Source organism: Amphiura filiformis, chromosome 16 (assembly GCF_039555335.1).
Source record: "Amphiura filiformis chromosome 16, Afil_fr2py, whole genome shotgun sequence".
NCBI classification, from domain to species: domain Eukaryota; kingdom Metazoa; phylum Echinodermata; class Ophiuroidea; order Amphilepidida; family Amphiuridae; genus Amphiura; species Amphiura filiformis.
In genome coordinates, this window is record NC_092643.1 from 51,438,583 (window position 1) to 51,453,489 (window position 14,907).

Here is a 14,907-nt window from a genome sequence, read left to right on the forward strand (position 1 = left end):
GACCGATGAACGAGGTCAACCATCTCTGCGACTACCGTGCGACAAAACGCTCTTAAATTCGAAACAAAATTTGTCTTTAAATAAAAAAAATCCTTTTAAAAACGGATGCGTCTGGTCCAGAGAGGAGATTGCATGCGTTGTGTGGACATGAAAACAGACTTGAGAATCAGGAATCAAATACTAGTATATGTATTCTAACAGCGTTTTATTAGTCGACATATAAGAATAAATGATGGTAATTAAATGTAAAAATGATAAGAAACTTTTGATATGTTGACAACTTAATTATGCCTATGCCTATTAGTTTTTATTGTTGATGTTATCATATTAGAGAAATACCCATGAGAAAAACAAACTATCGGTCCACTTACTCCGCATTAAACCAGATGACCTACCCCTGCGTGTTGATATGCTATGGGACCAGCAACAGCCGTCAGCGGTTTAGTGTAAAAATCGGAACAATTGTAATACATGTAGTCACAATATTATTTATGCAAAGGTGGATATGGATTTCATGCACTAAATATACGACAAAATCTTTTAAATCACCCATACCACAAAACACGCGACCTTCCATCTGGGCTAGTCTCGCAATGCACCAGCAGCTCTCTGCACTGGAGAAACTGCCCTGGAGAAGGACTGCGGTGTCGCAGCAAATATGCAAAGGCAACAGTACTGAACCTAGTGTTTACTGTAAAAACGTAAAAGTACTGGAGAAAGAAACAAAATAATTTCCCAGGAGGGTCCTGGAAGCTATCCAGATCAAGAAGCAGGGACCTTCATTGAACCGAGACACAGGATTGGAATTAGATCCTGTGTGGGACAACTTGATCAAACCCAGCGGCACCAGGGGCAGGAAATTTCCGACTTCGGTGACGTCATCAAGTGTGATGTCACCTGATCAGGTTGATCTCTAGCCGTTTCCAAGAAAACATCAGAGCTAACAAAAACATCGGCTGATGACGAGGAAGTAAGTTCCTCGAAAGCGCTCCCGGTAAGCGAAATAAACAAGTAGTGTTGAAGTATAAATTAATATTGTTTCATTGTTACTACCACTGCGTATGAATCTGCAATTCTATATGAATGTAAGATGTTTTGAAATTATTTCTGAACAATTACGAAAAAGACTTCAGTGAAATGTGCCTCTTTTGTCATAGACATATGACTGTCAAAAATCACGAGGTTACGAACATTTGGAGATGGTTTTATTATGGTTTGGTCAACTTTGAGTTCAAGGTGGAAGCTTTTGAGGGCGATAATAGGATTAAGCAATGAAAAATTCCGTCACTGTTCAGTTTGAGTTTATTTACATTCATCCAGTTTTGCAGTTCGTGGATACAGGCTTCAAGTTTTTGCAACGCCTTCTCAGTAGCACACGGGATGTTAGGACAAAAGGAAACATACAATTGTATATCATCTGCATATTATGTTTACGAATTATGTCCCCCACTAGCAGGGTATAAATAACAAACATCATTGGCCCAATCACAGAACTCTGTGGAACACCAATTACAAGAGGGCTTGAATTAGAAACACAACCATCAATTAATACACAACTACTTCTGCAATTAAGATATGTACGAACCCATTGCAATGCATTACCAGACAAACCAATTCTATCCTGTAAACGTTTGAGCATGATACCGTGGTCGATGGTATCGTATACCACAGACAGATCCAAAAGTGCCAGAAGGACTACTTCCCCTCTGTCTACGGTATTCAACACATGTCACTTTTCACCTTTAACATGGTTATAAGTCCTTGAACTGCTTTTTAAGTATACAGTGAGCCTTAAAAGGCTCACTGTATACTTATTCGACGTAGACTATTCCATGCAACATGTCATCGTTATTTTATCTATCCAGCCATGTTTAACTTCTAACGAACAAAATCATTAAAAAGACCATTTTTAGACCGATATTCAACTTCATTAGCTAAATTTTCGCGCGCAATTGTTTCAGAAATGTAAAAATAAATTGAACTGGATTGAATAACGAATACTTGTTTAACAAGTATAATATTAGTCGAAATCGGATATTTGAAGTAGTTTTTTTAAGACACAGCTCAGCAGTGTGGTAGGTTCGAATCCCACAAATGAACAAAAAAGTGGTTTGACCATCAAATAAAGCCCCAAACCTCATACTACAAGATAAGAAAATAAGCAATTTTGCTTTTGTCGTTCTTTGCTTTAAAATTTTGACCTACCCAAAAAACAATTTGACCCCTTGAAATGAATGTATAAAACCACCATAAATGAACCTCGTATTAAAATATATACATCCAATTTCTTCACGGTGGATATAGCCTGGTGTACCACCGCTGATAGGTACCGAGTCGCCGGTCACAAATCCATGCATGGGCACCCCGTTGCCGCGAATTGCCTGGTGGCCCAAGCAATGGGTACCCCGTTGCCGACTACCACCTGGTAGTACACCAGGTGGTACTCGGCAAAGGTGGTACACCATAATTGAGAAGTTGGATGTGTACTACATAAGACAAAGTATTTGTAATTAATTTACACGAACAGACTCTTTATGGTCCAACTTATGTCAAATTTTACCCTTTACCAGGGCACTTTCGGTCTTATCACTTGCAGTATATCACACATTTACTTCTTACTAAAAGCAGAAATACGTTTTGTTTTATGATTGTAAAAATATCTGATTTTGCAACGCACTGATATTATCATTGTTTTTAACGTTTCGTTACGATTAGTTTAAACGGTAGAGGCGCGTTAGTTGCACCTAATGTACTCTCAAATGTAATCGGAGGAGATTCCTCTGGCTTCTTGAAGGAGAACTGATGTAAAAGATGCGTGAAATACACAAATAATTCCATCTTGGCCAGGTTTTCTCCCAGACAAGCGCGTCTACCTGTTTATAAATAGGGACAATGATGATAATACAGTTAAAATTAAAATATGACGTTTCGCCACACAAAACTAATCACTTACGATCAGGCTCGTACGCCGCCCCCAAATGTGCAAAAGTATATAAAAAGTCCCAAAATATGACAATTTGCGAGCGTAGCAAGCCAAAAAATTGGGGTTTTTTAGGCTTTTTAGGTCATAAAGGTCCAAATTTTTGAGGAAAAGCCCACTTTTTACAAAATCGCCCCCTGGAAAAAAGGTCCACTTTTTGAAAAATCAGGACCCCCCAAATAAAATCCTGCGTACGGGCCTGCTTACGATTTCTTTGACATGTTTAAACAGCAGCTTATCCAAACGTGAAAAATCATTGCAGGCAAGTAAAATATTTAAGTTGTAAAAACATACAAACAAACAAACACTTTTTATATAGACCGTTCAAGTTTTTAGCGTTACAAATTCTCCCTAATTTGTAATGGGCTATTCCAGAAAATAGATGAACACCTCCTATAGAGGAGTTCGGATTTCCGGAATTTTTGTACGGTCGTGATTGTTGAAAATGCAGACTTTTTAAGTGTCCAAATGCAAAAATATCCAGCAAAAAAATAGTTCAAAATCAGAAATCCTCAATTTGAGAGCTCATTTCGGACATTTCCAAGATTTTTTCTTCATTTAATTGGATTTCCAAGCTTTTTCAAGTGACATTGACAACTGGAATTCCAGTCATTTTCAGAAAGCAGACTTAGAAATCCAGACATTTCTTTGATTGAACATTTACTCCTCTATAGGGGGTGTGCACATATTTTCTGGAATAGCCCAATAGAGCATGTTGGTAGTATAGGGGGTATAAATATGTTGGTAGTATAGGGGGATATAAATATGTTTTATCAGTCCAAACGTGTAACTACTAGACTACTACTTACCAATGCTAAACGGTGCATATTCGTTCTTATGACACAGATCGCCATTGCTATCCAGAAATCGCTCAGGTTTGAAATTTTCTGGTTCATCCCATGTATCCTGATTATGATGAATAGCCCAAAGATTGGACATAATCATTGTTCCTTTTGGAATAAAATATCCACGTAGAGTCGTATCTGCCGCTGCAGCATGGGGCACCCCCAGAGGTACGATATCGGCGATGCGTTGGACTTCCATGATGGTAGCTTGTGTAAAGGGCAGTTTATCACCCACTCTTGGCAGAGAATTTCTTCCAACGACGGAGTCAATTTCATCTTGTACACGTCTCTGGATGTCTGGGTATGCTATCATGTATAAGAAACACCAACGAAGTGTGCTGACAGTTGTTTCAGAGCCAGCGACGAAAAGTTGAAGCACAGAATGAATTAAGTTGTCATCTGACAGAGAAACGATACTTCGTTCATTTTCTTTGGTACTACTCGCATTTATTTCATTCAGAAATACGTCCATGTAATCTTTAAGATTGTCACTGTCAAAATTATTTCTATGTTCCTTAACAATTTCGTTTACAAAACGAACCAAATGTTCATTCGTTTCTTTGGTGATCCTTTTGAAAGCAGGAAAAAAGTGTGCGACGAATGGGACAAAAAACAAAATACCACCAGATGCAGATGCCTCAAACTGCGCTTCAAGGAGGTGTAAAAGTTCTTGAAATTTAATATCGGTGTACTCGAATCTTTTCCCAAACACAACTGCACAAATCACGTTTGATATAGCTATGGTTAGAATCCTGCGCGGATCTATTGGATTGGATTGATATTTTGCAAATTCTTTGATGACATATTCTGTTTCAGTTGAGATTTGGTCTTGAAATCTGGATTTGCCGATGCCAAAATCACGAAAGGTGCTGAGAGTGAAGCGACGTTGACGATTCCAAGTGTGCCCACAAGCGAGTAAAACTCCTATACAAAGAAAACAAACACACAACACGAATGAACTAAAGACTTCACAGAAAGTATAAATACGCCTATATCATGATATGGCTTCAGAACTATTGAAGTTGTGTTCACCAAGGAGGTTAATGTTTACAATGTTTTGACATAATAACGAAGGATGCATGGTGTATTTAAGCACATTTTGATACCCCGTTTGTCCATGGTAGTGCTGTGAAAATACTACTGAACGATCAGCAATCAGTGACTGAACAATCAGTAATCAGCTACTGGCCAATCAGCAGTCAGTGATCAGCAACCTTGGAAGCAGGCAGAAGCTACAAAAAGACAAAACAAGCATTAACACTTGGGAGATCACACATGGTTGCCCTGCAGGAAGAGGATGGGGAAGTAATAACAGACCGGGATGGAATTGTATCCAGAGTTGACACACTACAGTAAAATGAAGTAAGATCTGCCCTTAAGGATATAAAGTATAAGGAAAGGCACCAGGAAAGGATGAGCTACTGACTCGGACTGATGATGTGTTGAAGGAGCTCCGGAGGGAGGTGAAGTTGTAATTAGTAAGCTACCTGATCTCTTCACACAGTGTATCTGAGATGGCAAAATACCAGACAATTGGAGTAATGCCATTATCATCCTTCTTCATAAGAAAGGCAACATCATAAATCTAGGAAACTATCGTCCAATCAGTCTTCTATCCAATGTTTATAAGCTTTTCACCAAAATCATCACCAAGCCGAATTTAGAAGCGGATTCTCTACCAGAGATCACCTACATGTAGTTAACCAGATCATAGAGAAAAGAAATGAATATCAGCAACCATTGTGTTTGGTTTTCGTAGACTATGAGAAGGCTTTCGACAGCATTGAAATTCCAGCTGTACTACAGTACAGGCACTGTTTGACTAGGGAATCGAGAGCACAAGTCAACATAATCAAGGATATTATACAGCAAAGGAACAGCTACCAGCCGGCTACACTCTAAGAGCAACAAAATCAACATTCACGGGGGGGTTCGACAGAGAGATACCATATCACCAAAACTTTTCAACGCAGCTCTGGAAGCCATCATACAAAAGCTTGATTGGTAAAAGGATCAACATCAATGGGGAGAGGATAAGCCACCTGAGATTTGCAGATGATATTAAAACCCTGATGATCCGGAGTCTATGCTGCGAGCCCTCAACAACGGAAGTAACCAAGTGGGGCTGAAGATCAGCATGAGCAAGACCAAAATTATGTACAAAAGATTTGTCATCAAGAAGCAAATCTACATTCACCAAACAGCACTAGAAGAAGTAGAAGAATATGTGTACTTGGGTCAAGTGGTCAAAATGAGGTACAACCACTTTGACGAAGTTATAAGAAGAGTAAGAGCAGGGTGGTATGCTTTTGGAAACTTGAATGAGGTGATGCAGAGCAATATGCCATTATGTCTTAAAAAGAAAGTCTACAACCAGCCATAACATAATATGGCTCAGAAACTTGGGCCATGACTCAGAGAATGGAGCAAAAGTTGAGAGTGGCTCAACACAGTATGTAAAGTATAGCATGCTAGGGATCATACAAATTAGTGGATCAGAAGCATGACACAGGTCACCGATGTCATCCAGACTGTGAAACAAAAGAAGTGGTCTTGGGCAGGTCAGCTAGCTAGAACATAAGATGGGCGATGGACCAAACTGGTTAGAGAATCGATACCTATGGTACTATCCCAGCAAACACAAAACGTTTTCGACATCATTCGCAAATGGTTATAAAAGGTTGTCAGAAAACGTTTAAATGTCGGGTTATATAAAGGGTATATTAAGAGTATAAAACGTTTTCATAACCTTAAAAAGCATTTGTTGATAATCTACTGCTCAGCAAACAAAAATGTTTTACAGAAAACATTTAAATGTCGGGTTATATAAAGGGTATAAAAACGTTTTAATAACATTCCAAAAACATTCTTGAAAAATTGATACAAAACATTCTAAACAGAATGTTATTTTGGGGTTGAAAAAATATTTTGCAAAAAATGTTTGCCCAAAATATTTTCAATAACGTTTTAAAAACGTTTTCATGACCTTTATATAACCCGACATTTAAATGTTATTAAAAGGTTTTGAAAAAACATTTTAAGAACATTTCTGTGTTTGCTGGGTTCAAATATTTTAACATAATGTTATTTAAGTATTGACACAATATTTGGCAAAAATGTTTGCAAAAATAGTTTACAATAACATTTTTGAAAACATTTCAAAATATTGTTGTAGTGTGTTTTCATACAAAACATTTTAAAACGTTATCAAGACCTTTATATAACCCGACATTTTAATGTTATTAAAACGTTTTTACCTAAACCAAAAGCCAAAATATAACTTATTTAAAACGTTTTTAAAACGTTTTTGTGTTTGCTGGTAGGCACCCAGAAAAACAGAAAGTTTAGATGGAGAGATGAAATTACAAAATTTCTTGATGTATAAACCTGGATGAGAAAGACGTGGAATAAATCAGAGTGGCGTCACCTTGGAGAGGCCTTCACCCTGCCGTGGGTCGACGATGGCTTAGGATGATGATGATGATTAAAAGGGCATTTCGTGCTTCTTTGTTTTCACGATCCCCCCCCACACACACCCCTACACTTGAGTTGAGATTTTTATATCACTGGAAACCTCTATAGCTACATAATGTTTATTGTACAAAAATATCCTGAAATTTGAATTACGCACACCAGAACGAAATTCTTCTTCTTCCATATGCCTTCCAAGTGCCTCCCTCATATGTATGAGTACTATCGCACTGCGTACAGACAAGCTGTACTTATTTTTTACTCTGGAACCTAGAGTAGATGAGTGTATTTTTGAAGTACAGTCAAAGTACCGGGATGATCCCCTGCTCTTTTCGAATAGCCTGTGACGTTCTTTAACATGCACACTACATTAATGTGAGAAAATATGCATGTACACGGGTCCGACAGCATAAAGTGCCCTCCGAAGCCCTAAGCAAGTAGAGTGAAGTGCCTTGCTTAAGGACACAAAGAGCCAGCCAAGCTCAGGCGGACCTGGGATTCGAACCCTTGACCCTTGGATTCACAGTCCAACGCCTTAACTGCTAGGCTACGCTCCCCTCTATTACATGTAATACATTGCCTATGGAGCACATGATCATGTTAACTCGCAAACGCAAAATTGGAATCAACTGAAATTTTGGGAATGGCCAAAAAAGTGTTTGTTTGTCCTCTACCGCCCGCTCATCAGATCTAGAATGCTAGACCGCAACATTTTGTTTTTCAATTTTTCTAAATTGAGTATTATCCATCCACCTATAGGCCTACTATAAATGTTAGGATCATTCATGGTTGACTTAAAAACTGTGTCTTCAATATGCAAAGTTATAATTTGTATTCATGTCGTAGTATTTTAATGATTTGAAAATACATTGGATCTGTATTCATTTTAAATTCATTAATAGACTTTGGCATAAACGCAAATAAAAACTTTACATATTGAAGACACAAAATAATTTTTTGTTTTGTTTATTAAAAGGTGGTATTATGAGGATATTTCTGGAAATCAGGAAACGTTTTTCATAATACATCGATTTATATTTCCATTGTATCATATTGTGTTTTTTTTTTTTTATTATCAATGTACTTTAGTTAATTAGCTAAAATGACTTTAAAGGCTCATTAATATGTAATTTTGCCAATATTTCGCTCAAAATACATGCATAATTGTTTAGGATACTTTTATTTTGCAAATATTTGCCTTGAAACTTGTTCAAAATGTTTCTAATATGTTTTTATGTATTATATATTGAAGCCGCCCTAATTAACTAGCTAATTTGCATAAATGCTAATTACTTATGCAAATATGCAAAATAGAGGGCAGCTTAATTCACTATAATAGGGCCCTACATATTTGTTTTGTTTTTGTGTGTTTTTTGTTTTGAAAATCACCCTAAATTATAAATTTTACATAATTTCAAATTACCTGTTTCAGATGCTGGTATAAGGGCCATCATTGGTCTATCGTTAAGGTGAGGGTTACGAAACGCTTCTCTTACGGACTCGTAATCGTTAACCACCACGACCAGTTTTGTAGCGAGATGCATACTAAATACATTGCCATAGTCTTTTGCGATGTAGTCAAATAATCGAAATGGCTCCTTGGCATTGCAGCCTGTACGGTACACATAGTAGGCTAGGCTAGGTAAGCAACCTAAAATTGGTAAACCCCATGGTCCTGGTGGGAGGTTAGTAGGTTTCCTGAAGAAATACAATATCACAAGAAACACTAACACAGCGATGAGAGCTGTGCTTGCATCAATCACGAAAGCTGCCATTGAAAGATAATACTGTCGTGACTGAAAGCGAACGAACACAGGAAATATCAAAACGGTTTGGTGGTGCCTATATTCGCAGCTAGCTATTCGCATGCAACAGCTACGATCATGTGATGATAAGAATAATAATATGGACCAAAGGTTTTATCAAGGGAGTGCAGACACTAAATCCACGGTTGTTCTATGAAGCACGCAAACCGAATGACAAATTCCGCTGGTTTCCTAGCTACAAAATAAGAATGCGGCACATGCAAATAAGGGATTGCTCTCTCCAGGAATTGCTTCATGGTTTTATTTGGACAGGTTCATGGACAACGGATTGTTTATCGCTCCAGGGCTCTACACCGCCGTACGCCATGCTCACGAGTTTCTTTACCTGTTGGTAGAATAGAATAAAATAAAATAATATTTTAATTTGAAAATTTGATATTTTTAAATTTTTGATATAGGCCTATAACAGTCCTCGAAGTAAACTTTATAAATCTAATGATATGTACTTAAAGTGTATGTAGCTGGGTTGAAAAGCCGACGATCAACTGAAAATCTTGACCTTTCATATTGAAGATATCATACATTTTTTCCCCAAAAGACCTAAGTTGTGGGGGGGGGTGTGTGTGTGTGTGTTTGGGGGGGGGGGTCCATATCCAGGACCGGATTTACCTTTTTGGGGGCCCTGGACCAGGCCAAAATTTGGAGGCCCCAAACGCACAGTGAAAAAATTTCAATTTTAGACAGTTTTAGCCTGATATAATAGTTTTAGGTTGCTACATAACAGGCCAGAAGTCGGGATTTATAATCACAAGACTTCTTGAGTTACAAAGCGAACCGCATGGCCCTTATAGTTTCTTCCGTAAATACGGGATACCAGGTTGCAACCTGCTGGCACACCGGTGATACACAAAGTGTACGAATCGGGAAAACCCAAAAATCCATTGCTCAACACTTCATATTATGTGCATGTGATAGCTTGTGATGTGCATGTGCAAGGTGGAAGTTGCGGGGAAAGTTGGGTGACGTGAACCAAACCAGCAGAGTGGAAGTTGCGGGGAAAGTTGGGTGACGTGAACTAAGCCAACAGAAAACGCTGGTTGGCCTACGTGATATCACCGTCTACATTTCAAAGAAGCTTTTGTAGGGCCATCTCTGTTGAGGTAAGTTTACCTTTTTCAAATCTTTTCATTCAATCATGTCCAAATCCACGCCTTAGACATGAAAGCTCAAAAACGGCAATCGCAGTTTTATTATTTAGGCATATTTATAATATTATTATCATTTAGCATCATGTTTCCGGAATCATTTTCATTTTTTAATAGTGGGGATGGGACTCGGTTTGGTTCTAAAAAGTTGAGGGGGCGGGGACGGGGTGAGGAAATGCACACTTTAGCAATTGGTACGTGTACTAAATGTACTTTTCACCAACGTTCTTTCAAATCGGATTACCAACATCATATCCTTGACTTCAACCAACCCAGGGAACAGGCGGGGTTCCGGAGCGGTTATTCAACCATGGATCACCTTCATGTCATCAACCAAATTGTCGAAAAGGTGGGTGAATATAGACAGCCACTATGCCTTGGATTCATTGACTACGAAAAAGCTTTTGATAGCATTGAGATCCAGGCAGTCATCACAGCCCTCAAACAGCAAGGCGTCCATCCTGGATACATCCAGATACTATCTACAGCAAGGGCACTTCAACAATCCGCCTCCACAAGGACAGTGATAAGATATCTATCCAACGAGGGGTGCGACAAGGTGATACCATTTCACCTAAACTGTTTAATGCGGCACTTCAAGAAATTATACGTCACCTAGACTGGGAAAGTAAGGCCATTAGCATAAACGGAGACAACCTGAGTCACCTTCGCTTCGCAGATGACATAGTCATAATAACAAACAATGCTAAAGAGCTAAGAGAAATGATCAATGATCTCAACCAGAGAAGCAATCAGGTGGGACTAAAGAAAACATGAAAAAGACAAAAGTCATGTTCAACCAGTTCGCCACAGAACAGCTGGTCATGGTAGGGAACACAGAAATAGAGAAGGTGGACCAATATGTGTATTTAGGACAACTAATCAACATGACTCACAATCACATGGATGAAGTAAAGAGGAGGACTATGGCTGGTTGGTGTGCATTTGGCAAGCTCAATGACATCATGAGAAGTAAGATGCCAACTTGTCTGAAACGAAAGGTTTTCAACCAATGTGTACTACCAGCCATGACCTATGGAGCTGAAACATGGTCACTTACTAAGAGGATGGAGCAAAAACTGAAAACTGCACAGCATAGCATGAAAAGATGTATGCTGGGCTACACCAAAAGGGACAGGAAAACAGTGGCATGGATCAGGAGCCAAACAGAAGTTACAGACATAATCCACACAATAAAGAAGAAGAAGTGGCATTGGGCTGGCCATCTTGCAAGATCAGCAGATAATAGATGGACAAAGAATGTCACAGAATGGAGGCCTTGGCTGGGCTCAAGACACCAAGGCAGACAGAAAGTCAGATGGAGGGATGAGATAGCAAGTTTCATAGGGATCAGGTGGATGGCAAAAGCAAATGACAGGAAACTTTGGTGCCAACTTGGGGAGGCTTTCGCCCTGCAGTGGGCTGAATACGGCTGATGATGATGATGATGATGATGATGATGACTAAATGTAGGCCTATAGATTTAAAATCAGGAACAACTTGGGGACCGTTCACAAACAGTTGTTAGGGGGGCTATGCAAAAAAAATTCATCACAAAAATTGTTCGGGCCCCTTTTTAGACCTCAAATATTTCAGGGCCCCCTTTTTGGCATGAAAATTATGGGTCAACCCCATAGAAAAGCATATAAACTCAATTTTCCCGGGAAAATTTGTGGTCAATTTTTTCAGCCCCCCCCCACCCTTAGGAGGGTCAAAAACCTTTAAGGGCCCCTTTCACAGGTTTAGTAGAATCAGGGGTAATTTTTAATGCTCTATTTTATGTAGACATGGTAGATATGAACAGGCTGGGAAATAAGAAGCACCGGACTAGCTAAAAATAGCTCCTGGTTCACGGGATTTTACAGGGAACCAGGGGCTATTTTCAATAAACCAGGGGCTAAACGCTTGGTTATTGCCATGATGAAAGGCCGGAAAGAAGCGCCGGACCAGGGGCTACTTTGTAAAAAATAACCCCAAGTTCATTGGGTTTTACAGGGGATATTTTCAACCAACCAGGAGCCAAATGGCCACTGGACCCACTTGATTTCCCAGCCTGGATATGAATTATCCAAAGGATAAAACAAAGTGAAATATTCTTATTTACTTCACCCTTGACTTCCATATTAGATAACTTCAGCAGAATTCCTCTGAGATTGTCATCTTACAACACAGTATTTATATATACTGTGGGTCACTATAGACTTTAGTTTTCATAGGCCCACTGTATGTCAATTTACTAACTATAAACAATCATACTTGTATCCTATTCCAAGTATTGATGATTGCATACACAAAATTGTTAGCAAATTTTATTTGCTCTTTTGAAATGGTTACTGGTAGGGGTGTGATTTTCGGTAATTTTGTGCTCAGGTACCCAGCGCATTTTCGGGCGGTAACTGGTACCCGAAATAAAAAAATAAATAAATTTTTTTTTTTTTTTTTTAAGTTTTTTTTTTTTTTTTTTTGGTTTTGTAGTGTCCCTTTACTTGGCCCTAAATGCTAGGATCATTCATGGTTGACCTAAAAAAAATTGCATGATGTTTTGTGTTTTAATATGAAAATTGATAATTTGTATTCATGTCATACTCTATTAATGATATCAAAATGCATTGAATTTGAATGAGACTCACTCACATCCTTAGTTACTGGCATTCTGCATTTTGTACTCCATTTGGTCGAACGGTACATGCAGAGTTATTCCATTGGGATTGGAAAATGCCCCTGCAACTTTCCAAATATGGTAAACCAAACTGTAGCACTAGCAGACTTGAAAGTTGTGAAGCATAATGTGGTCATTACTATTGAAATCTAACCCTAACCCTAATTCCTAACTCTAACCCTACTCACTAACCCTATAAATCCCAATCCCAAACCCTAACCCTATAAATCCCTACCCTTAACCCTAATCCCTAAACCTTATCCTAACCCTTATCCCTTACCCTACTAACCCTAATCTTAACCCTAACTCTAACCCCTAACGTACCTAATCGCTAACTCTAACCCTAAGCCTAATCTCTATAAATGCCAAACCTAACCCTCAAATCCCTAACCGTAACCCTAATCCCTAAACCTTATCCTAACCCTTATCCCTTACCCTAATCCCTAACCCTAATCTTAACCCTAACTCTAACCCAAAAAATGAAAATTATTTGATATCAGAAAGACATTCTTCGTATTCAGAATGCAATTCGATATGTGCTCTCATGTCCCACAAAAAATACTGTCGAAACGCTCAAAACGCTCATTCCAGATCCCTTAAGGGGGTACTACACCCATTGATTTTTTTTTTGCATTTTGTGAAGAAATTACAAAAAAATTGGACAAAGTGGTATGCAAAATGAAGGGGCAAATCTTCTCGTTTTATTGGTGGCATCGGTATCAATGTAGCTTACATGCTTTTAAAGATAGAAGCCAAAAGGAGGTACATCACTGATGATTTAAATTCACTTCATTTTGGAAAGCTTACTATCAACGGATTTCGTTAAATTTTTGGATATGTGTTGCTAACACATTAGGGAAATAAAGTTGATATTTAAAATGGGAATAAGTGGTTCCTGATTTCTTTTATGACTTCATGAACTTGGTGCTCCACATCTACATGTATCAAAAAAGGAACTGGTTAAAATGCTTCTATTTTCAATGTTGAGCTATATTTTGTATTTTTAACTTGCGACATTATTTCACTGAAACTTAATTAAGCCATAGGTAACAGGTTACCACAACCATACTACAGCAATGTTGAAAAAATTGTATTTCTTGTCACCTATACCACCATATTGGGTAGTTTTCCGTAAGCTTAACTTTTGTGACTTTGGTAACTATTTTATATTTATTTGTGAAATCCATCTCAACTAGACATTCTAAATTGTACTCACCATTTACATCCCAAGGTATATCAGTATATCCACCTTGCACTTTTCGATATATATCCAGTTAAAGACAGAATATCAAAATTATGCCTCATTATGATATCACAGACTCTCACATGTGTATTAAAAATTGATGCTTAAATTTGATCTGAACCAATTGACCTATAACCTGACATACGGTGACCTAATAGCCTTTTCTTCTCCTAACAACACATCATAGTATTAAATTGACTAATGACTATGCATCCATTGTATAAGTGTTTATTTAATTTATTCAGTGTTATATTTTGCATGCACCACCACTAGATTTTCTATAGAGAGTATAACAAAGGATTTAATGTATTCTATTCATGTACCCTACTTGAACATGTTGAATAAAATAAATTTTAGTTTGTTATGAAACACAGATCTGAGTTACTAGGATACAGTAAACAAAAAATATATAGGGCTAAAATGACTTACTAAAATGGTTTAAAAACACTTTGTATGTAGATATATTTTATAAGTTAAGGACACGAGGTGATGAACATATTTATGTACTTAATAAATTTGCAAGAAAAAAAAGAAGAGGGGTACTGATGAAAATCAGGGTATTATTCCCCTTAAGGTAACAGCATTTAATAGTATTTAATTGCATTCAATAGAGGGCACTAGGATTATACCTCAGACCTGTTATGCCTGATATATTCACAATTGTACGATTGTGGTATATATATCACAGCGTGTTCCAATATCTGTTGGTATATTCATATTAAAAGACCACGGAACCGG

General features: G+C 38.0%; 1 protein-coding gene across 1 annotated transcript; it reads right to left on the reverse strand.

Annotated features, from left to right (window-relative positions):
- Nucleotides 1-240: 240 nt before the first annotated feature.
- LOC140136172 (cytochrome P450 2J4-like) lies at nt 241-9,134 on the reverse strand. Its single transcript, XM_072157884.1, has 3 exons — nt 8,720-9,134; nt 3,790-4,749; nt 241-2,873 (listed from the first exon to the last, which is right to left on the reverse strand). Exons 1-3 carry the CDS (start codon nt 9,069-9,071, stop codon nt 2,695-2,697), a joined length of 1,491 nt encoding a protein of 496 aa, XP_072013985.1. The 5' UTR covers nt 9,072-9,134; the 3' UTR covers nt 241-2,694.
- Between the last annotated feature and the right edge of the window lie 5,773 nt (nt 9,135-14,907).

Bases quoted from the DNA above. Each gene is read 5' to 3' on its own strand.
- LOC140136172 (XM_072157884.1), bottom strand. From the start codon at position 9,071: ATGGCAGCTTTCGTGATTGATGCAAGCACAGCTCTCATCGCTGTGTTA. The intron at 4,750-8,719 runs GTAATTTGAAAT...TTCTTTGTATAG, and splicing joins TATACCAGCATCTGAAACAG to GAGTTTTACTCGCTTGTGGG. The intron at 2,874-3,789 runs GTAAGTAGTAGT...ATTTATAAACAG, and splicing joins ATATGCACCGTTTAGCATTG to GTAGACGCGCTTGTCTGGGA.